The following is a 24665-nucleotide window of genomic DNA, read 5'->3' as shown; positions in this document are numbered from 1 at the left end:
TGTACTGGTTTTCCACCACAGTGTTACGTGATTGGAAAAAAGATTTGAGACAACCTGGACATCCATAAACATGGAATCAGTTAAATAAATCATGAGGTATCCATTCAGGTAACTGCAAAAAGAAGGAGTGTGCTCTTGCAACCTGATAACGACCTCCAGGGTATTTTAAGTGAAAAGAAAGGTAGAAAACAGTGGTATCTTTGTGCACAAGAACAAGAAAATAAGAAAATATATTCTCTTTTTTTAATAAAGGAAACTTTGCAAGGATATTTCAGAATCTAGTAATGAAGATTTCTGGGTGGAGGTACTATACGTAGGCCAGATGAGGGAGAATGGGTCGGGGTGGGAGGGGAGTTTTCACTGTATTAATTGTTTCTCTATTTATTTTTACCTTGAACAATGTGAACTCAAAAAATAAAATAAATTATACGTGTAAACTAAGGCATCTCAAGGAATCTACCATAATCAATTCTGTATGACTATATCCACAAATGGCAGCCTGATGCAGTCATCTTCAGACTTGTTAGTTTGTTCACCTCATCAATAAAGGAACTTCAGTCACGTATCTGGATATATATGTATTACTTGTTTATTGGAAAATTATATGATTTACTACTATACAAATTGTATTTTGTACCTTAAAGCCATAGACTAAAAAAGAAACAAAAAGTACAATATAAAAATGAAATTAGTAGTGATTAACAGTTAAAAACTAGTTTGGCTCTCATTAAAATATTAATTTTTTGAAACCTTGTTTTAAAGCCTTGTGTTCCTGTTATCTGAAGTCTACTTTTTAGGTTTAGTTTTAATGGCTGTTGTAGCTTAGATGACCAACCCTCTTGGTTTGTCTAGGACTGAAGGGTCCTCCAGTTATGGGACTTCAGTGCTGTGACCAGATCAGTCCCAGGCAAACTGGGACAGTGAGTCACCCTAGGCCTGGCTTAAAAAGATAAAAATGTCTACAAACAATAAATGCTGGAGAGGGTGTGGAGAAAAGGGAACCCTATTGCACTGTTGGTGGGAATGTAAATTGATACAGCCACTATGGAAGACAGTATGGAGGTTCCTTAAAAAACTAAAAATAGAACTACTATAAGACCCAGCAATCCCACTACTGGGCATATACCCTGAGAAAACCATATTTCAAAAAGAGTCATGTACCAAAATGTTCATTGCAGCTCTATTTACAATAGCCAGGACACGGAAGCAACCTAAGTGTCCATTGACAGATGAATGGATAAAGATGTGGCACATATATACAATGGAATATTACTCAGCCATAAAAAGAAACGAAATTGAGTTATTTGTAGTGAGGTGGATGGACCTAGAGTCTGTCATACAGAGTGAAGTAAGTCAGAAATTCTGAGAAAAACAAATACCATATGCTAACACATATATATGGAATCTAAAAAAAAAAAAAAAAGGTCGTGAAGAACCCAGGGGCAAGATGGGAATAAAGACACAGACGTACTAGAGAATGGACTTGAGGGCACGGGGAGGGGGAAGGGTAAGCTGGGACGAAGTGAGAGAGTGGCATGGACATATATACACTACCAAATGTAAAATAGGTAGCTAGTGGGAAGCAGCGGTTTAACACAGGGAGATCAGCTTGGTGCTTTCTGACCACCTAGAGGGGTGGGATAGGGAGGGTGGGAGGGAGACGCAAGAGGGAGGGGATATGGGGACATATGTATACGTATAGCTGATTCACTTTGTTGTACAGCAGCAACTAGCACACCATTGTAAAGCAATTATACTCCAATAAAGATGTTAAAAAATAAAGAATAAAATGTGAAAGAATGAAAAAATAAAAGATATGTCCCCAAAATTACAGGATAAACTGTAGGAAATGATTGCTGACCAAACTTACTAAATCCTGATACTTTTTTATCAGCATCATCCTTCAATTATGCAAAGGTTTTGTGTAATTCAGCTGCTGATTTTCATCTTCTTGGATGACAATCAGTTTGTCTTGGAAACTATTCAAAAGTATTGGGCTTCCCTGGTGGCGCGGTGGTTGAGAGTCCGCCTGCCGATTCAGGGCACACGGGTTCGTGCCCCGGTCCGGGAAGATCCCACGTGCCGCACAGCGGCTGGGCCCGTGAGCCATGACCGCTGGGCCTGCGTGTCCGGAGCCTGTGCTCCGCAACGGGAGAGGCCACAACAGTGAGAGGCCTGCGTACTGCAAAAAAAAAAAAAAGGTATTGTATATTTATACTTCCATAAGAGAGTTGAAAGCCCGTTGAAACTCTTAATTTGAAAGATCTTAAAATTGGGAAACTGTCCCTCAACTTTTAAGTGTAAAATTATTATGAGTTTTTTTATAGGGGGCATACATTTTTTTATGGCCGCAAAACTATGTAAGTAAGACACATATCTGGACAAATGCTCTTGGAGTATCTTTGAAAAAAGAAGTGATTCTCTTAGTCTTTGCTAAATGGTCGACTTTCCTCCAGGAGTTGCTGTGAGCCTGGCCTGATGCACTGCTGGCTCCGTGGACAGAAGCTCTGCCTTCTCAGGGTCGCTTGTGTTTGTGGTTTCTTCGCAGGGATCTTTGAAGGCATTTGTCCATTCTGTGAGGGTTGGTTGGGCTAAACTTGGACCTTAACTGAGCCTCATAAGCTGTAGCAGGTGCCAGCAGGCTGCAAGCCAGGCGAGGATGGAGGGCTTGGCGGGGGCAGGGGACGCCCTTCTTCCCTCAGCCTGCCTTTGAACCTTCCTTTCTGTAATATTTGAGCCAACAGAGAGTTAAGACAATAACAAAGGGTTCCTCCCACGTCCGAATGGGTGGTGGTGTGGCTCCCCCCCTCCCCCCTCCCCCTGCCGCTGCACACTGGCTGCTGATGTAGGTCCCCTCCATTCACAGCACTCTTCATGGCTTGGCTTCCGGCAAACAGAGAAGTCAATGTTCAGTGTTTCAAACAATTACCCAGAAACAGGGCCTAAACCACATTTTCTGTGTTCTAGGAGCAAGCTGAAGAAGAAAAGAAGCCCAGGGATGGTGTGACCCCTCTGAGTCACGGTAATTGTCACCACCCTTTACAGTTTTGCTTTATAATGAATTACATTTAAGTGACATTTTTATTAGATAGCTGCAGTTGGTTTAGGTTTATTAATTTAAATCTATAATAATAGTATCGCTAGTTGACAGTGTCACATGCTCCCCTGTAGACTTCATCAGTGTCATCTAAGACTTTCAAATATGTATATCAAGAAAGTCTGAAGCTCTTAACTCATTTATTTGCCTTTGAAAAGAGAACTGATTTGTAAACTTTCCCTGTGAACAAGAAAACAAATGATGCTGCTTAGTTTGTTTATAATTCTTCGTTTAAGCTTTTCCCCGATTGGTTTGATCTTCTAATGATGGCATTCGTACTCTTCTATTGGAGTCATGTTTTACAGGAGGTTGTACATTTGCTCCAAGATAAATGTCCCTCATTATGGTTTTTAATACATCCATAGGTTTTAGATAACAGCTTTTTAATATTCAACTAATTCTCTGATGATTTAAATTTAAATCAGCAAATGCAGATGCTATTTCCCTGGAATATATATTCCATATGTATTGTGATTACTGCTATACAAGCAGGCAGCTGTTATTAAATTTTCTGTAAAATATAGTTGAATGTCCAACATTTGTGCTACTCTTGGTGGGAAAGAAGCATGTAAATTTGATAATTCTCCTCTAATGAACTTTTTTTTTTTTTTTTTTTGCGGTACGTGGGCCTCTCACTGTTGTGGCCTCTCCCGTAGCGGAGCACAGGCTCTGGACGCGCAGGCCCAGTGGCCATGGCTCACGGGCCTAGCCGCTCCGCGGCACGTGGGATCTTCCCGGACTGGGGCACGAACCCGTGTCCCCTGCATCAGCAGGCGGACTCCCAACCACTCCGCCACCAGGGAAGCCCCTAATGAACTTTTAAAGTACCATAAGTATTTAACTTTCTTTCCCTCCAATAATGGAAACAACTGAAAATATCTTACAAAATGACAAACAAGATTTGAGGTTTTTAAAGACCGTATATAATGCTTAGTCTTGGCATGCAGTATTGAAAATTTGTGATCTTCTACCTAAATGATTTTTAAAAATAAAAGTTGTTTTCTATTAGAAGCAAAATATACTGCTTTAAATTTCTTTTCTTCTTTTGCTGTCACCCCAAGTCCCATCATGTTCTTTGCTGAAAAAGCAAAATAGAACACAGTAATTTGACAATTATGTAACTTGATGTTCAGTTTCATTGAAATACACTCCAGTTATGCAACACTGGAATTCTAGAAATAAGTTTGGACTGTACCTGGCCCCAACAGCAGGGTTTTTTTAAAAAAACAATTGTTTTTCTTCTCAGAGGGAGGTTGTGATTTATTATGTTGTTGTCTCTCCCCTGCAGCTATATTTTCCACACTAATGTAAATTGTTTTAGATTCTCTTATTCTACAGTTGAAGCATTTATTCTAGGAAAAGAAAAGCAGACTTAAGCCAACAAATTAAAAATATTCAGTCCTCAAAACTAAGATTTTTTTTTAGTAATTTAGTATTTATAGTTTTCATTGTAGCCAGATAAACATGTAACATGTTTATCTTAAGTAGTTTTTCAGTTTTACTAGGAAATAGCTTTTTGCTGTTGTCCTTCCTTTGCCAGACTTATTTTGTAGCTAGTGGTCCATTCCGCAAAGTGTCATCCTGTGGCTTATTCTTCTCCAGATCTGACACTGGTGTCATCGCTGTTTTCCCCAGCTGTGGAACATCGCTAAATGTTTAGAAGAAAGATGAGATTTGGTTTGTGTATACAGATGCTACAAACTGCTCGTTGAATACGAGTTGAATTATTCGAGGGGCTTTTGAGGATTTATATTTTTACTACTTTTAATGCGATAAAGGAAACTATTCCTTAAATTGCCTCCTGTCTTAGTATTATAATGGGGATCTTCCTCCTATAGTTCCTGGAAATAGTTTAATCTTTTCTGTAGGCTGCTTACTAAACAAAATAGATTGAGTCACTTACCTTAGGCCTTAAAAATAATAACAAAAGAAAAACAAAAACTGTGTACTCATACATATTTATATGTGAACAGAAAATTCTATTGAAAAATAAACAATTTCTGTAGTGATTTTACAACAAGCAAGGCATTTCTTTGAAAATCACTACAAACTAATTTATTGCATGCCCAATCTCTGTCACTAACATTGACCTCTGTGTTAACAGATGATGAAGCTTTGAGGGGCCATTTGACTTACTTAGGGTAAAACTAACTAGTTAGTGGTGGATCCAGGGTTTGAGCCCACATCTAGCAAGTTCTAAAGCCTGTGGTCTTTCTACTTTACCTGTGGTCTTTCTACTTTACCTGTGGTCTTTCTATTTTATCATTTCCCCTTCTCTGTAGCTATTAAGACTAAGGTAGAGAAAACTGGAATCTTGCTTAGAAGTGGGATGGGAAGAGTAACTGCTAATAGTTAAAGTATTAAGGGTGTCTCATATGGCCCTCTGTGTCCTTGGGGACTGGCTGGACTAAATTTTTCTTGACACAGTCATGCCATGAGATTAATTTTTTGGTTCTTTTGGAAACTCTCAGCTATATTATTCCTATATTATCCCAAAAATTTACCAACTGTCTTAGATACCCTTAAGAGAAGACTTGTCTTGGTAAGAATTATTTATTAATAATTATGTATGATGGAGGTTATAGAATTAGTATTGTCAATCACTATATAATCCCAGACCTCTACATTTGAAGTCTCCAAAATAAAAACAACTGATCTTTTTTCAGTTGGACAACTGATCTGGCTTTTTCCCTTCGTAATTTTAAGTGCTCTTTTAAACTAACACTAATATTTCTTTGGTTTAATGTTAGGACTGTGAGGTCTTTATAACTGTAAAAGCAGTAGAAGAAATTATAAAGGAATATGAGATATATATACACCCAAATTAAACTGTGTACGCCAAAGAACCTCATAATAAATAAAATTAAAGCGGAAATAAACTGGCAAGTATTTACCACAACTGCAACTTGCAGAAGGTCCAAAATAGATAAAGGAAGTAGAAAAAATAATCAGATACACTAAAATATCAGTGCAAAAACAGGCAAAAGGCATTAGGAACTAAGTAATTCATGGAAGAGGAAATGAAAGTAGCTAAAAAGCAAACATGTTTAAATATATTCAGTCTCACTAGAAAACAAAGAAAGACAAATTTAAAAGCAACGATGAACATTTTTTAACCTACCAAATTAACAGTCAACAAAGTGCTAATGCCCCATTGCTGGTGGGTCAGGGAACTAGCTCTCTGTAACTAGCTCTCTGTACATTGCTTCTGGGAGTATAAGTTGGCTCTATCGTTTTGGGGGACACATTGATAGTATTTATTAAAAATGTTAAGTCAACATTTCCTTCAACTCAGGGACTCCACTTTTTGGAATTACTTAATGAAATAAGCATGAGCATTTAATTTATGCATATGATACTCATGGTACTATTTATATATGGAGAAAAGTTGGAAATAATCTAAATGTCCAACAAATGTGGAATAGGTAAAACATTGTGGTACAATTTTGTGTAGACAGTTGTGTAGTCATGTAAATGCTTTTGAAGAACTTTAAATTATATGGAAGGGAAAGCTTATGATAAAATATTAAGGGGACCCGCCCCCCCCCCCACCAGGAGGGATTAGTCTCAGTGATGGTTTAAAAAAAATCTCATATCTATACATGAGATAAAAGATGTTAAAAATTGTTATTTCTCAAGCTGTGAGATAAAAAGTATATTTTCTACGTTTTCCAAGTATTTTTTTTACAATTAGTAATCACGTTAGAGTCAGCCAGATATTAAAAAAATAAATTCAGAAATTCCTGAACACTAAGAAGTTCCATTTGCGGGTGGTATTGTTGGAATATCTGTTCTTAGATTTATTTCTTTTTTTGTAGGTAAACTTTTTATTTTGGATTAACTAGATTTAGAGAAAACTTGCAAATGTAGTACAGGGATAGTCCTGTATATGCTTCGCCCACTATCTTCTGAGGTTAGTATCTTACATGACCTCAGGACATTTGTCAGAACTAGGAAATTAATATTGGTATGTCAGTGGTCATTAAACTGCAGACTTTATTCAAATTTCACTAGCTTTTCTACTAATGTCCTTTTCCTCTTCCAAGATCCAGTCCAGAACGTCTCTTTGCAGCATCACTGCACACACATCTCTTTTACTTTAAAGTCTCTCATGTTGTTCTCTCATGGCCCGAGCTGGCCGGTAGCATCCAAGTTTCTTGAGGGCTCCAGTATTTTCTCCCTGGCCACCACTCATCCCGTGTCCACTCTCGGGCACCTACACCCTGCCACTCCCCTGAAGCTGCTCTTGCTTAGCTCACCAGGGCCTCAGGGATGGCGGTTAACATTTTGTGGGTTGAATGGAACCAGGGACGTCCCAAATCAATGGACGCTTTCATGCTGTTACTTTTCTTACTCTTTGGATTTCACTTAGATGTTAAAAATGAACCCGTCTTGGTCCCCTGATGGTCAGCCTGCTTCTGCTGCAGTCCCTCCTCCTGCAGCACCATCATCCACCTGCAGTCAGTCCAGATCCTGGACACACCCTGGACCCCTCCCTCTCACTTACCCAGGAGCCTGGCCACACGGTCACCACCCTTTCTCTACTCATCCTTCTTGATTTCTCTCAAGTCATATCCTCCAACTCAGAGCTGCCTCTGGTCATTTTTCTGTTGTTCACTCTTTATACCCTCTCTAACCCAATGGAAACTGAGCTGAGATCCTGTTAGTAGAGGGCCCTGGGTCCTTTCTGTAGAGTAGCATTCAAGGCTTCTCACCATCTGCACTTGCCCATCACGTGCCACCACCCGCAGTCGTTGGTTTGCTCGGCTGAACAGAACCTGCAGTCTAGACCGTGCTGTCTGAAGAACCGTTCCTTCTGCCTGGAGGATTCTTCCTCAGGCCAGAACCAAGTAGCCAGCTCCTTCAAAACCCAGTATCTCCCCTACTTGCCTTATTTTGTGTTTTTCTCCCTATTCTGTTTTCTCTCGGCATATCCTAGGGCATTTGGTTTGAAGAAATTTTTTATGTGATGCTGTATCTCTCACTTAAGTTAGCATCTTTTTTGTTTTGTTTTGTTTTGTTTTTGCGTTACGCGGGCCTCTCACTGTTGTGGCCTCTCCCGCCGCGGAGCACAGGCTCCAGACGCACAGGCTCAGCGGCCATGGCTCACGGGCCCAGCCGCTCCGTGGCATGCGGGATCCTCCCGGACCAGGACACGAACCCGTGTCCCCTGCATCGGCAGGCGGACCCTCAACCACTCCGCCACCAGGGAAGCGCCTAAGTCAGCATCTTTTAAAAAGACATACAGTCAGGTCCAATCCAGCCCATAGGAACTGTTGTTTAGTATGCTGAAGTAATGATTTACTAAAACTCTCAAGTATTAATTAGCTAAATGGCCTGAAGAAGAATTAACACAGCTTCTAAAAGTGCGTAACTACTTCCAGGGAGTAGTTTCTATGCTGGGGGATGTGGCTAATTGAGTGACTTTGAAAGATTCAGAGGGGCCCCTTGAGCATTATCCCTGCAGTCTTCTGTTAGAGTAACTGGTCTGCTTCCTGGGTGTACACACAGAGGTGCTTTCTTGCAAAATAATTACATGCCAGTGGAACTAATGTCTGCATTTTTTAAACGTTGTGAGAGATCTGTTCACTTCCACCATGGTAATTCTCTACCTAAGGAAGCATCTCAACATCAGAAAAGTGAAAACCAAATCAATTTTAATTTAGAAGATTCTTATCTTCGGATGGCATTTACAGTCATTAAATACGCAGTTAAATATTCAGGCATTTGGGTATTTGAACCTAAAGAACTGCATTTTCGTTGAGCCGTGAAACTGTCACGGGAGGATGAGCAGGGGACTTCTTTCTACCTAATGAACTTTTGGGGGGAGACATCGATAACTGAAGCATCCACAGGCACTGCAACAAAAGTCCTCCTCTGTAACAGTAGTTCTCAGTGTAGGCTTCCAAGTAGTTTATTTGCTGTCGATACTGGTTTACAAATGAGCTCATCTTTGAATTTAACTGATTAAGTTGCCAAACCTCTCCTCTAGTGTTCTGTCCCTTCTGGGTGGATGAGTGGTGGTGTGTATGTATATACTCTCGCGAAGGAAAAGCACATATTTGTTTTCTTCCTGGAGTCAGTCAGTAGATGATACAATGAATGAAACTGTATAAAGTACAAGATAGGGCAAGGACCATGTTCACAAAGCCTGTCTTATAAAGACAGTTTGTATGGGCCATGTTGAATTATGTTATTTATTTTTTAATTGAAGTATAGTTGATTTATTATATTGTGTTAGTTTCAGGTGTACAGCAAAGTGATTCAGTTATATACATATATATTTTTTCGGATTCTTTTCCATTATAGATTAGTGCAAGATATTGACTGAACACAGTTCCCTGTGCTATACAGTAAATCCTTGTTGCTTATCTATTTTATGTATAGTTGTGTGTATATGTTAATCCCATACTCCTAATTTACCCCTCCCCGCTCTTTCCCCTTTGGTAACCGTAAGTTTGTTTTCTATGTCTGAGTCTGTTCCTCTTTTGTATATAGATTCATTTGTATTATTTTTTAGATTCCACATATAAGTGATATCATATGATATTTGTCTTTCCCTGTAAGACTTACTTCACTTAGTAGATATTCTCTAGCTTCATCCACGTTACTGCAAATGGCATTATTTCGTTCTTTTTTATGGCTGAGTAATATTCCATTGTACATACATACCACATCTTCTTTATCCATTCATCTGTCAATGGACACTTAGGTTGCTTCCATGTCTTGGCTATTGTAAATAGAGCTGCTATGAACATTGGAGTGCATGTATCTTTTCGAATTATAGTTTTCATCTTTTCTGGATATATGCCCAGGATTGGTATTGCTGAATCATATGATAACATTATTTTTAGTTTTTTAAGGAACCTCCATACTGTTTTCCATAGTAGTGGTTGTACCAGTTTGCATTCCCACCAGAGGGTTCCCTTTTCTCCACACCCTCTCCAGCATTTATTTATAGACTTTTTTGATGATGGCCATTCTGACTGGTGTGAGGTGATACCTCATTGTAGTTTTGATTTGCATTTCTCTAGTAATTAGTGATGTTGAGCATCTTTTCATGTGCTTGTTGGCCATCTGTATGTCTTCTTCGGAGAAATGTCTATTTAGGTCTTCTGCCCGTTTTTTGATTGGGTTGTTTGGTTTTTTTGATATTGAGTTGTATGAGCTGTTTGTGTATTTTAGATACTAACTCCTTGTCAGTCACATCATTTGCAAGTATTTTCTCCCATTCTGTAGAGGTTTTTTGTGTTTTGTTGGTGATTTCCTTTGCTTTGCCAAAGCTTTTAAGTTTGATTAGGTCCCACTTGCTTGCTTGTTTGTTTATTTATTTGGCTTTTATTTCTTTTGCTTTGGGAGACCGATCTAAGAAAATATTGCTATGATTTACGTCCGAGAATGTTTTGCTTATGTTCTCTTCAGGAGTTTTATGATGTCATGTCTTATATTAAGGTCTTTAAACCATTTTGAGTTTATTTTTGCATATGGTCTTTTAATTTAGACGGTACTTTATATATATATATATATATTTTTTTTTTTTTTTTTGCGGTACGCGGGCCTCTCACCGTTGCGGCCTCTCCCGTTGCGGAGCACAGGCTCCGGACGCACAGGCTCAGCGGCCATGGCTCACGGGCCCAGCCGCTCCGCGGCACATGGTATCCTCCCGGACCGGGGCACGAACCTGCGTCCCCTGCATCGGCAGGCAGACTCTCAACCACTGCGCCACCAGGGAAGCCCTGCATTTAAATGTTTGAGTCTCGGTTTTTGACAGCGAGCGGTGCGGCTGCTGTTACCCTGTGTGTTTGCCTGTTCGCTCACCCTCCTCTGTATTCTGGTCCTCTCGTCGCTGCGCCGACCCCTCCCGGACTCAGGCCGCGCCCTCCGGGCTGCATCCCTAGATGCCGGGCCGGCAGCCTCTGCGGGGGTGAGGGTGTGAGACACCTTCCTTATGCTCATCGGGCTTCAGGCCCGATGCTCTGCACCAGGCGGCCCTTCCAGGGGTGCCCTCCTTGCCTGACTCAGGGTCCGACTTCCCACTCGGGGTCATCGTCCTGGGTGGTGCCCTCAACACTTCGTTCGGGATTCGCCCACCCACCCCCTCGGTGGTGACTCCCTGCCCCCCCGGGGTGGAGGTCTGTGTGCTGAGCTCCCCCTCTCCCACCCAGTGCTCCCCCACGGATGCCTCCCCTGTGCCCACGTAATGGGCCCACGTAATGGCTTTAGGACGGAGTTGTTCAGAAGGGGAGGGAGGGACAGATGGGGGAAGGAGACGGCCAGGAGGAGGAGGGAGGCACAAGGCCCGCCTGGAAGAGGAGGCCAGGAGGCCAGGAGCAGCCCTGAGGTGGAAACAGGGAAAAGACGGGTGAGGCAGTTGAGTGTGGGCCCTGCTCCTGTTTCCGGTGGCCATTCCCCCTTCATGGCCACGGCGCATGGGTGGGTGGTGACCAGGGCTCCTGGCGTCGGGGGTGCCTGAGAGGTCCCACCCTGCCCTCTGTGCGTGTGGCATTTCCTCAGTCGCCGCCCACTTCGGACCTAAATTCCGCCGTGAAGCCTCATCCCCCCAGACCCTGCTGCCGACCCTCCCGACCCTCCTCCGCTGCATTTGGGTATCAGTCCAGAGTCGTGAAGCCCAGGGGAGAGTTCATGTGACTGTTGTGTTTTGAGTCTGGATGCCTGGGACCAACGTGGGTCCGATGCTGGGGCCTCCGGAGAACACTGGTGGATTTCTCTCAAAAACCAGGGAGAGATAGGAATCGGTGATGTACTCTTGTTGTTTTGCTAAACTTATTGATTGTTGTAGCGCTCAAGTGCAAAGCTGTATTTGTATGGTAGCTCACTTTATAGCATAGATGAATTTCTTAGAAATTCACCTGGAATGTTCATGACTAGAGTCAATTTTCTACCGATTTCCATATGCATAATTGAATCCTATTTAAAAACAAAAAAGATTTCCTCTAAGAAAGCTCCTTATTCCTAGTGCAGACACCACAGCGCAGCACAGAGAGGCTTCCCTGATGTTCAAGCCCGATGCAGCCAGGCAGGCAGCTATGGGCAGATGGCCTGGGCCTGGATACTCAGCCACGGTTTTGCCTTGAGCCCAGCATAAATGTTATATTTAGAAGTCCAAACTTTTAGTTGTTCTTTCTGAAAAATGACTTCTTTTGATTATATGAAAGGAAATGCAGAATGTGCGGTTAGACTCAGAATTTTGGTTTTGCCACTTAACCGTGTGACTTCCAACAAGTTATTTAACTTCTCTAAGCCTCAATTTTCTTCCCTGTGAAATGGGAATAGTAATACCTCTTACCCCATAAAATTGTCAGGATTAAGTGAGAAAATGTTTATAGAGTGTGTTTGGCTCTTGGTAAATACTCAACAAATGTATTCTTCTTGAACAGCTTAAATCGGGAATTTATGTATTAGTCTTAGTAATTTCAGGTTCTTTTTATATAGGCCCATAGTTTGCTTAGGAGATTCCTAAGGGACTGTTTTAAAATTATTTACTCTAGAGGATTAGCATTAGGTGAAGCACTCTTAAAAAAAAATTGTCTTTATCCTACTTAAGGAAGAACTTATTTTTTTAAAGGAATAGACGGGTATGAAGTTTAAACCTTTAAAAACTCATCTGGCTTTTCTTCCGTTACCTAGCTGGAAACAGCGCAACATGGTTCTCCCAAGCCTTTCCTGCAAAGCCTCTTTGAGATGTAGCAATGTGTAGAAAATAATTTTTTGGAAAAGCACCATCAATAAAAACAGATTTTGGCCAATATTTTGTGAATGTTGCAATGGGAATGCAGAGCCTGGGGACATGATAACAGCATTGGGTTTGGTCTTCAGTAAGTTGGGCAGATTTAGAAGGTATATGGGGTTATACACATAGACAAACTTTCAGAAAACTTGACCGTACAATTATTTGGGGATAAAGGGATCTTATATTTGATTTAAAGTCATTCTCGTCTTGGCAGAGCCCACACCCAGCGGTCCTAGAGGGATGAACACGCTCACTAGCTGGATGGCTGGCCTGCCCGTCAGGTGCCCACGCCGACCTGGGCAGCCCCCTCTATGCCTTGTTCTTTTCACTTCCTGTGAGCTCTCTGCCAGCAGGGCGGTGGCTTCTGCTTCTGGAATATTTCTCCAGTCTGCTACTCTTTTCATCTTCCTTAGCTGGCAGTCCTTACTCTTCTCCCTGCCCCTCCCTCCCTTGCATTTCAACGTAAAGCCCCAAGTTGTGAGGCCCAGGGGAAATCCACCTGCATCCATGCTGCCATCCGTCGCCTGGATGTCCCCACCGATGTCCTCAGACCTGCGCTCGAGATGACCTGACCCACCTCATCCTGTCCACACGTCCACCCTGCTTTGCTTGAAACCTTTCAGATGCCTCCTGTTGCCTGGTGGGTAGGATCCGGGCAGACCCTGCTGAGGCCTCACACACACAGACTCTGCCCTTTCCCCTCCTCGGCCTGGTCTCAGCCGTGTGCCCACTCACCCCTCATGCTCCGGCAGCGCTGGCCTTGTTTCCTGGGGTGCTGCCCCAGTGCCCCACGCCCGCTGTGCTCCCTGCCTGTCCCTCTAGGGCCACCTTTGGCCTGATCATTGTGTCCATGTGTTGCTAATGCCCGCTGACCCTTGGGTTTGGGCTTTTGAGCCGCGTGTCAGGAAGGCTTCCCTTCCTGACCCCTGGACTAGGCCGGGCGGTCTGTTCTGTGCTCTCAAGGCCCTATGTTCTATAAAAGCACTTGGTTCATAATTGTATTTTGGATTATTTCTCCATTAGGTTTTAATGCTTGAGAGTGAGGCCTCATGCCTGTTTTTGTCCGCGGTTGTGTCCATAGAGCCCAGCACATAGTGGGTCCTCCATACGTGTTTACAGAAGTGACCAGAGAAAGTGGTTGATGAGGCCAGGAGCTGGGGAGGCCGGTGGGGAAGGACCGTGGGTGCTGTGCTACGCCATGTGGACGTCAGGACTTGGGCTGTCCCTGGAGAGGGCTGGAGTGCGTGTGGGCAGAGGAGGGGGTGGAGGGAGCCGGGTGCCCACGAGACAGGCCTGCTGGGCTCTCACAGGCCAAGCAGACTCCACAGATCCCAGAGGGCGGAGCCTTGGGACCGCCAAAGCCAGTGTGGTTGCTGCTCACTGACCTTAGAAACACGGGGGTTGCACTCGAGGGACGAGGCTGGGCTTTTGTGTGGAGACTGAGGGTCTGCGGAACATTCCAGGGGTTTGGTGAGAAGGGTGGAAGGGATCGTCAGGTGTGTAGGTAGTGGTGAACCTGTGAGTGCAGGGAGACCTCTCTGGGGAGTACGTTGAGCAGAAGGCTGAGGATACCCGCCCCGCCGGGAGAGGAGGAGAAGCCAGCGAGCGTCTCAGACGGAGCCCCCAGAACCAGGGCCAGGACCCTGCACAGAACTCTGGACGCACACTTTCTACGCAGAATGGATCGGTCTCTGTGATGGAGATGTTGCCTATGTTGCTTTATGCAATTAAGCATAAAGCTATAGAAAGCCAGGTTTTAGAAGTTTATGACACTGCTATTTTAATTTTGCTGTGTGTTGAAAAGTATTTTACTGAGATGAGCCTATGGTTTGCCGTTTTCTTTGTACTTTTAATTATCTATAATTGTCTTCACAGGGCTTGGTATCTTAGGAGAAATTATTTTTCGCTGATAGTTGTCGTAATTAATTTTTTATAATAACAAGTCTGAATTCAATAATTCAGGACGTAGTTTGACAAGGAAGCTATATTTTATTGATGATTTTTAAAGCACAGAAAGGATCCTTGGGAATTGAAACCAGCTATTTAAATTAGTGCACATTTATGGCTTATCAGAGTGATGGAGCCATGAAATAAGACATTTATGCCAAAACTAAACCTTGGGGAAATCACTTCTTTCATATTTAGAGTGATTAGCTGATTTATTAGATACCTCCCAGCCCGAAGCTTTATGACTATATTTAAACCTATTTTGGAGAGTTAACATCATAAGCTTTCTGTACAGAAAACGCTAGGATAGTGCAAGGTTTTTCTAGACAACATGTGCTGTTATAAATTAGTTTCCCAAGCATCAGCTTAATGGGACAGGAAAATATTAGCTATGGATGTGTTTTTAAAGTTCTTTTATAATTTCTGTATTTTATACAGTGAACCTCAGTTCAAATCAGAGAATACAGTAAATGCTATGTGATACCTCTTGTCCTAAGCTATTTTATTATTTGTGGATTCCTACTTATTTTTCAGGCTAATGAAGTATGATTATTTGATCCATTTGTTGAGCATTTAGAAACTTTTTGGTAGTGAGTTTGAACAGTTTACTAAATATCAATTATTCCTGATTACAGTTCAGTGTTAGTTTCCTGTAACCATGACTTAGCAGTTCCAACAGCAGAAGTTTGTTGTCTTCTGGTTCCTCGGGTTAGAAGCCTGACATGGGTCCCACGGGGCTAAAGTCAGTGGGCAGGGCTGCGTCCCTTCCAGAGGCTCGAGGGGAGGAACTGTTTCCTGCCTTTTCCAGCTTCTATGTGTCACCTGCACTCCTTGGCTCGTGGCCCCTTCCTCTGTCTTCACAGCCAGCAAAGGAGCATCTCTTGGGTTTTTCTGCCATAGTCACATCTTCCTCTGACCACAGCTGGGAAAACTTCTGCACTTTCAGGGACCCCTGTGATTATATTGGACCCACGTGGATAAGCCAAGATGATCTCCCCATCTCAAGAAGCTTAATCACAGCAACAAAATCACTTTTGCCATATAACATAGCATGTTAACAGTTTCTGGGGGTTAGGGTAGGGACATCTTTGGGGGCTGTTATTCTGCCTCCACAAGTTCTAAGTTGCAGAATCACTTTGAGCCTCCTTGCAGGAAGTGGGAATTATTGTGTACCTGTTGCTAAGGGAATGGCACCATTATTGAGCTCCTTTATTTTAGGGTTTTTTAGTCGCGAGGTCTACAGTTATGGCACTTTCCTGTTGCATGTACACAGCATTAATATTCTAGTCAGGACCAAGGGGCCCTCATAACAAAAGAGTCCTAAAGAGCTCAGTGGCAAAGAGGCCGATGGGGACTAATGAAATCCTTGCTGCTGCTTTGAATATGCTTTTCAGGAATTTAATTTCACAAAACCGTTCTAGATGTTTTTACATTAAAAATTTTCTTTAAACAGTGCTAATTTATCATTCAACTAATAAAATTACTCTATTTTGCCCCAAATGGTCTGCTAGTGAACTGAAATTCAGTGTTCCTTCATGGATTTAAAACTTATATTCCCTGAGAATGATTAGTGTTTTGAAAGGTTAGCAAGCTGTGACGTTAAGATATGATTTGGGGAATAATTTATTTTAAACACTTTCAGCATCAAGAGAACAAACAATCTCTTTTTTGGGGGGGCGCTGCATTGGGTCTTTGTTGCTGTGCGAGGGCTTTCTCTAGTTGTGGCGAGCAGGGGCTACTCTCTGTTGTGGTGTGCGGGCTTCTCATTGCGGTGGCTTCTCTAGTTGCGGAGCACGGGCTCTGGGCGCGTGGGCTTCAGTAGTTGTGGCACGTGGGCTCAGTAGTTGCGGCGCTCAGGCTCTAGGGCATGCAGGCCTCAGTAGTTGTGGCGCACGGGCTAAGCTGCTCTGCAGCACATGGGATCTTCCCCGACCAGGGCTCGAACCCGTATCCCCTGCATTAGCAAGCGGATTCTTAACCAGTGTACCACCAGGGAAGTCCCTAAACAATCTTGAATAATATTTTAAGTATGTCCATTAATTGAAGTCCAGCAGGGGATGTCTTGAGTAGAGGAAACTCTAAATTCTGATCGACAGAATTAATTAAATTAATGAAAGTAGCAGTAACAACTGGAGCTCTGTTGTATTCACCAGATTACAGGAGATGTCTCTAGGATACAGAGAAGCAAACATCAAGGGAAATATGTAGTTAATCATTTTATGAAGAGGATATTGCCAACTCATACAGACGGATGTTAATTTGATGACTGATAGCATGGTATTCATAGGGGAGTATTTTAATATCAACCTGTAGTCATTTGGGTCTTCTTCACGGTGTCTCGGTAATACAGGTTATTCTCGTAGACCTGCCTTCCCCACTTCCACTACATATCAAGGGGGAAACCAGTTAACATGGGAAAATCTGCACACAAATGTCTCTTTACTGTAAACTTCACCATCACCTGAATATTCCTGTAAGAACTTGGAGCTTTCTTAGTTCTTCTTTCTCCTCTAGTGACAGACCTGGGCCCACTCAGGAATCCTGATGCACATTCAACCCCCGTTCAAGTGACCCTTCACCTCTTTGGCCTTGTCTCCTTGTTCTCGTCCCTGTGTCCACAGTCACCCGTCTGGTCTGATCTCTCAGTTGAGGTGATGAGTGTCTCTTCCTCTCCTCCACCTCCTCTACTTTCCCTTCCTCGTCCTCCCCTTCTTTCTTCTCTCCTCCTCCTTCATCACTTGCTCTCTCTTTGTATCCTGATACATCAGTCTGTCCTGGATTTTATGTCTCAGTGCTTTATCTTCTATTAGGTTTTTACTCTCTGCCTTCCATTTGAGTGTTGAGATTCCGCTGTGCTTCAGCTATGATTCTCTTCCCATTTTGCAGTTTTTCTCTTGATGACTTCTGTTATCTGGATGGTACCCCGGTTGTTTCTGCCTCACTGCAGGTTCAAATCTCAGCTCCAAGCTGGAAGTGGATTCCACCTGGTTATCACACTCTCCCCAGTCCTCTTTTCTCTCTATTCTTTTAATGCTGTCACCATTTACCCATTCTCCTAAATATATGCATCTTAACCTTAATTACTAAGCAAGTGAGGAAAACTAACTAAAGATGTGGGAGAAGTTGTTGTTGTTTTTTAAATAAAACAAGAGAGAATAATACAGGCATTTCTGTAGCAATGCGTTTGAAACTCTGGAGTAACTGGATGATTTCCTAGCTAGTGATTATCAAAATGCACCCAGGAAAAGTTGAACATTTGAATAGGTCATACAGTAAAAGAGACTGGAAGATGAGGTCCAGCCAGGATCACAGCTGAACTATTCTTCAACTTTAAAAGAACAGATCATTCCAATGGTATTCAGACTCTTCCAAGCCACATAAAAAGGTGAAAAATTTTTTATGAAGCCAGCATATGAGATTTGAGGAATGTAATATAAAAACCAAAACTCTAGGGCTTCCCTGGTGGCGCAGTGGTTGAGAGTCCACCTGCTGATGCAGGGGACACGGGTTCATGCCCCGGTCTGGGAAGATCCCACATGCCGCGGAGCGGCTGAGCCCGTGAGCCATGGCCGCTGAGCCTGCGCGTCCGGATCCTGTGCTCCGCAATGGGAGAGGCCACAACAGTGAGAGGCCAGCGTACCGCAAAAAAAAACAAAAACCAAAACTCTAGACTGCAAATGCATATCACATACAAATATGAAATTCTAAATAAATATTGCCAAGTATAATCTAGCAATATATTAGAAAAATGATATCCTATTACCAAGGAGGGTATAGTATTCAGTAGTGTAAACTTCACCAGTGAAACAGAGTTCAGTATTGTAAAATCTGCCAACATAATTCACACATCAACAGATTAAAAGGGAAAAGCCATATAATGATCTTTAACACTGAAAAAGACTTTTGGTAGAATTTAACTGCCATTCCTAGCAAAAATTTGTATGTAAAATAGCATTGAATATAATTAAAATTATTTACCAAAATGTAATAGCAAATATACTGAATAGCTAAACATCAAAACCATTTACATTAAAATCAGGAAATAGAGGTGCCCACTATCATCATTGCTATTCACTACTCTCTTGGCGATTTTAGTGAATGAAATAAAAAACAAAATTTAATGAGTGGTATAAACTTTGGAAAGAGATAAAACTATATTTTTTTGCAGCTGATGTGATTTTATACCTAGAAAACCCAGGAGAATCTAATTATAAGCTACTATTCAATAGAATTACTATAAGAAAATTGAGGTGGTTGGATAGAGGATAAGTATAAAAAGTCATTAGCTTTTTCTGTATGTCATCAGCACCTAGAAATTGAAAAGGGAAAAATATTGCACGCATAAAAGCAATAATGTATAAAATGTTTAGAATAAGTTGAACAGGAAATGTGAAGGACCTTGTTAAGAAAACTAGAAAATTCTATTGATACATATAAATTAATATGTGAACAAATGGAAATACATGCCACAAAAATGTCAGTTTCCATCAAATTAACAGTTAATCCAATTCCAAAATAGAATCCAAACTGGTTTTAATTTAAATTGGATACAGGTATTTTATACTGAAATCCAAGACATTCTGGTAGTATAGTAATAGACCAAGAATCTGTGGAACAGAATAGAGAAACCAGAAAGAGATGTGAGAATGTAATATATTACACATAGGCTAATATACACAATGTACAGGGGTAAATCATTTTATGAGGACAGACCATAGATTATTTAGTAGGTTATGTTTGCCAAACTGATCATCTGTCTAAAAAATTAATTCCTAGTAGATTGAAGACTTAAATGTTAAAAAAAAAAAGTTTTACAAGAATATCTGTAGGAGACAAAATGAATTCTGTAGGAGTGAAGAAGAACTCAGTCAGGAATGGAAACTGTATTCTGTAAGTGAAATGTGGACATATCAAAATGAGTTTTAATGAATCTGAAAATTTCGTTATTTCACCCTTTCTGGAGGATGTTTTCATTGGATGTATAATTCTCACTTGACAGTTTCATGGTTTCATTGCATTAAAGATGTCATTCCATTGCCTTGTTGCTTCCATTCTTTCTGGTGGGAAGTCTGTAGAGCCCCTCCTGCTAATACTGTCTAGCTGCTTTCTCTGTTATATTTTCTCCTTAACACTTATTGCCATCTGACATACTATGTATTTTACTTATTTATCATCTGTCTTCACACACTAGAATTTATGGTGGGTAATGGTAGGGATTTTTGTTAGTTTGTTTCGTGCTGTATTATAAGCTTGTAGCATATAAGCATTATGGTTAATATTTGTTGAATGAAAAATGAAAATGTAATGCCCTGAAGACAATGTTGATTGTTTTGTCCACCGTGTTCTTACAGCCCTTAGTTCATGTCTCTGCAGTTGGATATTCCTTTTTGTATAATAGTTGCCTGGTTCCCCACTAAGCTGTAAGCTTCTTGAGGGGAAAAAAACTATATCTTCTTCTTTGAATCATTAGCAACTAACACAGGGCCTGTGTCACAGAAAACCCTGTTTGTTGAATCAATGAGCACACCTGGCTTGCACTGTTTTCTTGTTTTGTTTTGTTGAAATACAGTTGATGTGCAATATTCTGTTAGTTTCAGGTGAACTACATAGTGATTTGACATTTGCATACCTTATGAAATGATCACCACGATAAGCCTAGTGACCGTCTGTCCCTGTACAAAGCTATTACAATATTATTGACCATATTTGCATTGGTTTTCTCTGTTTTGGTCATACATGACTCCTCCGTCACCGTAGTCTGGCAGCTCTTTGAGTTGTTACTTCTGAAGATTACTATTTCCAGTTTGCATTTCTACTGCATACCTGTAAACTTTGTCCTCCTCACAGACTATGCTTCCAGCCTTTCTCCTGTTCACCTCTGGGCTTCGTTGGACCAGCACCCTTTCCTTGTTTTCTTATAGGAACCATCTTGAGGCTAATCCCACCACCTGTCTTTGATCCCATCTCTTTCCCCAGCTTCAGGTCCCTGCTTTTTCCTACATCTTTAGTCATTCTCTGTGTTAAAGTCTCAGGTAAAGGCCATGTAAGTCCTTCCAATTACTAAAATTAGTGACCTTTGTTGAGTCCTCAAGCTGTTTTATATTTTTATTAAATTTGATAGCTACTACTCCCTACTTCTTGAAGGTATTTCCTCCTTCATTCGTCCTGTTCTCTGGTTGCTCCTTCTCACTATCCGTTACTGATTGTTTTTCTTCTGCCCACATCTGACATACTTCCGTTCCCTAGAATTCTGCTCTTGGTCCCACTACCTACTTTGTGCTCTTCATACACTCCTGGCGAATCTCAGCCCCCTGTACACTGATGGCGATGAAATCCAAGTTCCCAGTCCCAATCTTTCTCCTGAAAAAGCCGTTTTTAATGCCCCCTAGATAGTTCATCCTGCATATCCTTTAAACCCTTTAGAATTCAGAGGTTTAGCATCTCTGAAAATGTATTCATCTTGCCCTCTACGCCTGTCTCGGCACAGTCATAAACTCGGTCTCCCTCCCACCTCACTGCTGTCCAGCATGTCAGGTCATGCTCACATCTCTCCCTGACTCCTCTCTGCTCCTCTCCGTCCTCACCAGCTGTATCACATCAAGACCTCCTCATCTAGGGCTGGCTTGTTGAAACAGCCACCTTTCCGCTACCTCTGGTATCAGTTCTCTCTCCTTATTCTACTCCATAATCTCTACAACTGCAACCAGCAGTGTCTTTAAAAAAAATCAAAACTACCAAAAAACCAGCAATGGGCAGGGCAGAGGAGAGACAAGTCCAAAACTTATTATGGCATTTCTTTCCTTAAAAACTTCTGCGGGTTTCACAGCGTGTATATAGGCTTAAGACTAAAATTCTTCCCATGGTGTTTTAATTAGATTTCTTTTGCAAGGAAGAGAGATCACTCCAGCTTCCTCAGGAAATGGACCGTACTGTAAAATTCATGCTGGGGGAGGATGGGGACTTTTGGAAATTCAAGAACAGGACTGTGGTCAAAGAGTTCTCAGTCCTGCCCCTGTCTCTAGGGCCATTTGCAGCTGGAGTTGACCCTCATTCCGGAGCTGGAGCTCTCCAACATGAGCTGCTTCAGAGGGAGGGCTTGTGAAAACAGCTCACAGGCATCCCGCCAAGAGTTTCTGATTCAGTAGATGCCCAAGATTTTGATTGATGCCCCAGCTTTGTATTTCTAACAGTTCCCCAGGTGATACTGATGCTGTAGTTCTGAGTACCACACTTTGAGAACTTTATCCTTTAAGGCACATGTCACATCATCTGGGAAGCCTTCTTTGATGATATCAACCATAATTAGTTTTCTCTCTACTTTGTAGGTTTCTTCACGTTAATTAAGAACAGTGGTTCTCAAACTTAAGCATGCATCAGAATCACTTAGAAAAATTGTTAAAAGTGGAGAGTTTGTGAATCATTAAGTCTGGGGTATGGCCTCCAAAATTTGCATTTCTCACAAGTTCCAGGGGGTGACCACACTTTGAAAACCACCATATTAGAATAAGTTGTTTACACACCTCTCTTCTCTGCTGTACACAGGTTTCCGGTGTTGGTCCTGTGCATTGTTATTCTGTCCACTTGTGGCAGCACCTGGGGAAATGGCTGAGTCACCGCATTTTGGACCCTGAAATCCTCTCTTGGTCACACCCTCAGAACCACGGGTCCTTCTACTCCTTCGTTCCGTGGAAGCTTGTCAAAGCACTCGCGTCCTGTGTGTTAGCTTTTCTGTTCCTCTGTGTTCGTCAGTAGTTTCCTGACTTCCTGCGCCCCTGGCCATGTGGGGCCTCTGGAACATTTCATCTTATGTGCTCGAGGCTGGTGCCCCTCATCCACTGGGCTGTCTCCTCATCAGTGCCCAGCTGTCCATGGACTGAACTATCTGCTCCGCTCCCAGACTGCCGGGAGCCCCTCTGAGAGTCACCGGCTTGGCCGAGTGGCTCTCAGGACGGCCTCGTGGGCCTCACATCTGTCCTAGAGGAATTTCCATCACTGTCCTGCCCTTGTGCTCCCAGCGTGACACACTCCTGGTCATGGAGATCGAGGTCCTGGGGTGATGTCTTCTCTCTCCTTCCCGAAGTTTCTCTGACGTTAGTAGGGCCCTTCCTCTGCTGTGTTCTCAGAGCCTTCTGTCCTGCACATCCCCCTGGGTCACCCCCTCTTCTAGGAGCCTCATCTCTGTCTTCTGGTTCTTGTCCCTCAGCTGATGGATTGAAATGCCCTCTGCTGCCTGCAGTCCTTAAGAATGAGAAGAGCTCCTTTTTCGCGATGTGACTGGTGCCCCTCTAGCTCTCCTGTGACCTGTCTCTTCTCCTCGTCTGCAAGCCTCTCAGAGTGTGGCACACTTGCTGCTTCCCTGAGACTTTCTTTTCAGGGTTTGGCCTCGTGCAGTCTGACCTCCGAGCACATTCTTCCACCGAAGCCTCTGTCCCTGAGGTCACGGTGACACCCTGGCCGCCTGGCCGCAGCTGCTTCTCCCAGGTTGGTCTCACTGGACCTTGTTCCGCATCGGACGGTGCTGGTCCTTCAGCCCTTGGGACCCTCTGCCGCCCTGACTTCCGGGTCTTGTGTGTGTCCCCGGGTCCCTGCCAATTCCCCTTGTCCCCGTCCTCCTCCCCACCTCTTCACTCACCCCGATGTGGATGCGCACGTTCTGACCTTGGTTCTTCTTTCTCCACGTTTCTCAGTTGTTGCCTCTTGCTGAAAAATTTGGGATCTCCTTTTGTTGGATATATATGCTTAGATTCTTCCAGATACCTAAAACGCAACATCTCTGACAATAACCCGTCCTCCTTGCAGCCTCCTGCATTGCTCCCTCGATTTGCTGATCCCCCACTGGGTTCCCCCGATGGGTCCTCCTCCCTGGACCACCTCGCCCTGCCCCACCCCGCCCCTGACAGTTAGTTGTTGGCCGAGGTCCTTCGGTTTTAGCTCTGCGTCGCCCCTTGGCTCCCCGCCTTTCTCTAGGGAACGCCCTCGTTACCTCCGCCTGGACTGTTGTCATCGTTCCGCCTTCAGTCTTTGTCTCTGGCATTTGTTTCCTTCTTACTCAGCACTGGTGCTAGAGCAAGTTCTTCCTTCCGACTTGGAAGAACTTGCCCGATTCCACGGTTACTTCCTTCCCGTGGAGCGACCCTGCCTTCTGCTCCGTGTGTCCCACAGGCTCCGTGGTGACGCCCAGACGGGCGTTGTCAGGGGCTCTTCCCTCTGCAGCCTGTCCCTTTGCTCCTGCTGCCCCTGCCTGGACTGCCTGCTGACTTTCTGGTTGTCTAGGAGAGCAGCAGTCTCCAGGAAGCGTCCTCTGGTCAGAATTAATCCTTCTTTATTTTGTTCCCAGATGCATTGTCTGGGTTTCTTAACTGGTGCACGTTAACACTTGCGTCTGCCTGTTTATTCACAGGAACGTTGAGTCCCCCCGTATGCTGGGTGAGGGTGACACTTGTCTGTCTGCACGTGTGTCTCCCCCACTAGAGTAGGTGTCACGTGAGCACGAGTCAAGTCCCCGAGCATTTCCTGGCGTGTCCTGGCTCTCAGCACCCGCTACACGCAGGGAAATGAGCAACAACTGGTTTTGAATTCAGTACTGGAATGAGACGCAGCCTACATTTGCAAATGAAAAATGTTCTCAGCAGAGCAGGCAGAAGTCCTTGCTACGGAGACACGCAGAGTTATTACCATGTGAGAGGTTGGGAAGTGCAGTTATATTCATGGAGCTTCCGTTTTGGGGTTATTTCCCAGCAGTGACAAGTTGTTAGAACGTTGGGAAAATTGTATCATTTCCAGTTGGTACCACAAAGGGAGGCATTATTTATATCTGTGTGTAATAAAATTGGTTGGTTGCTACCGACAACCAACAAAAAAAAAATGTTT

General features: G+C 43.0%; 1 protein-coding gene across 1 annotated transcript in view; it reads left to right on the top strand.

Annotated features, from left to right (window-relative positions):
• Nucleotides 1–24665, top strand: part of L3MBTL4 (L3MBTL histone methyl-lysine binding protein 4) — a 352526-nt gene that overhangs the window by 58915 nt on the left and 268946 nt on the right. Inside the window, exon 4 of the mRNA XM_033439375.2 lies at nt 2968–3022. Coding sequence (XP_033295266.1) covers nt 2968–3022 — 55 coding nt within the window. The remainder of the gene's footprint in view (nt 1–2967; nt 3023–24665) is intronic.

Source organism: Orcinus orca, chromosome 15, assembly GCF_937001465.1.
Source record: "Orcinus orca chromosome 15, mOrcOrc1.1, whole genome shotgun sequence".
Classification (NCBI taxonomy): Eukaryota; Metazoa; Chordata; class Mammalia; order Artiodactyla; family Delphinidae; genus Orcinus; species Orcinus orca.
This window is presented reverse-complemented; position numbering and strand designations above follow the sequence as displayed.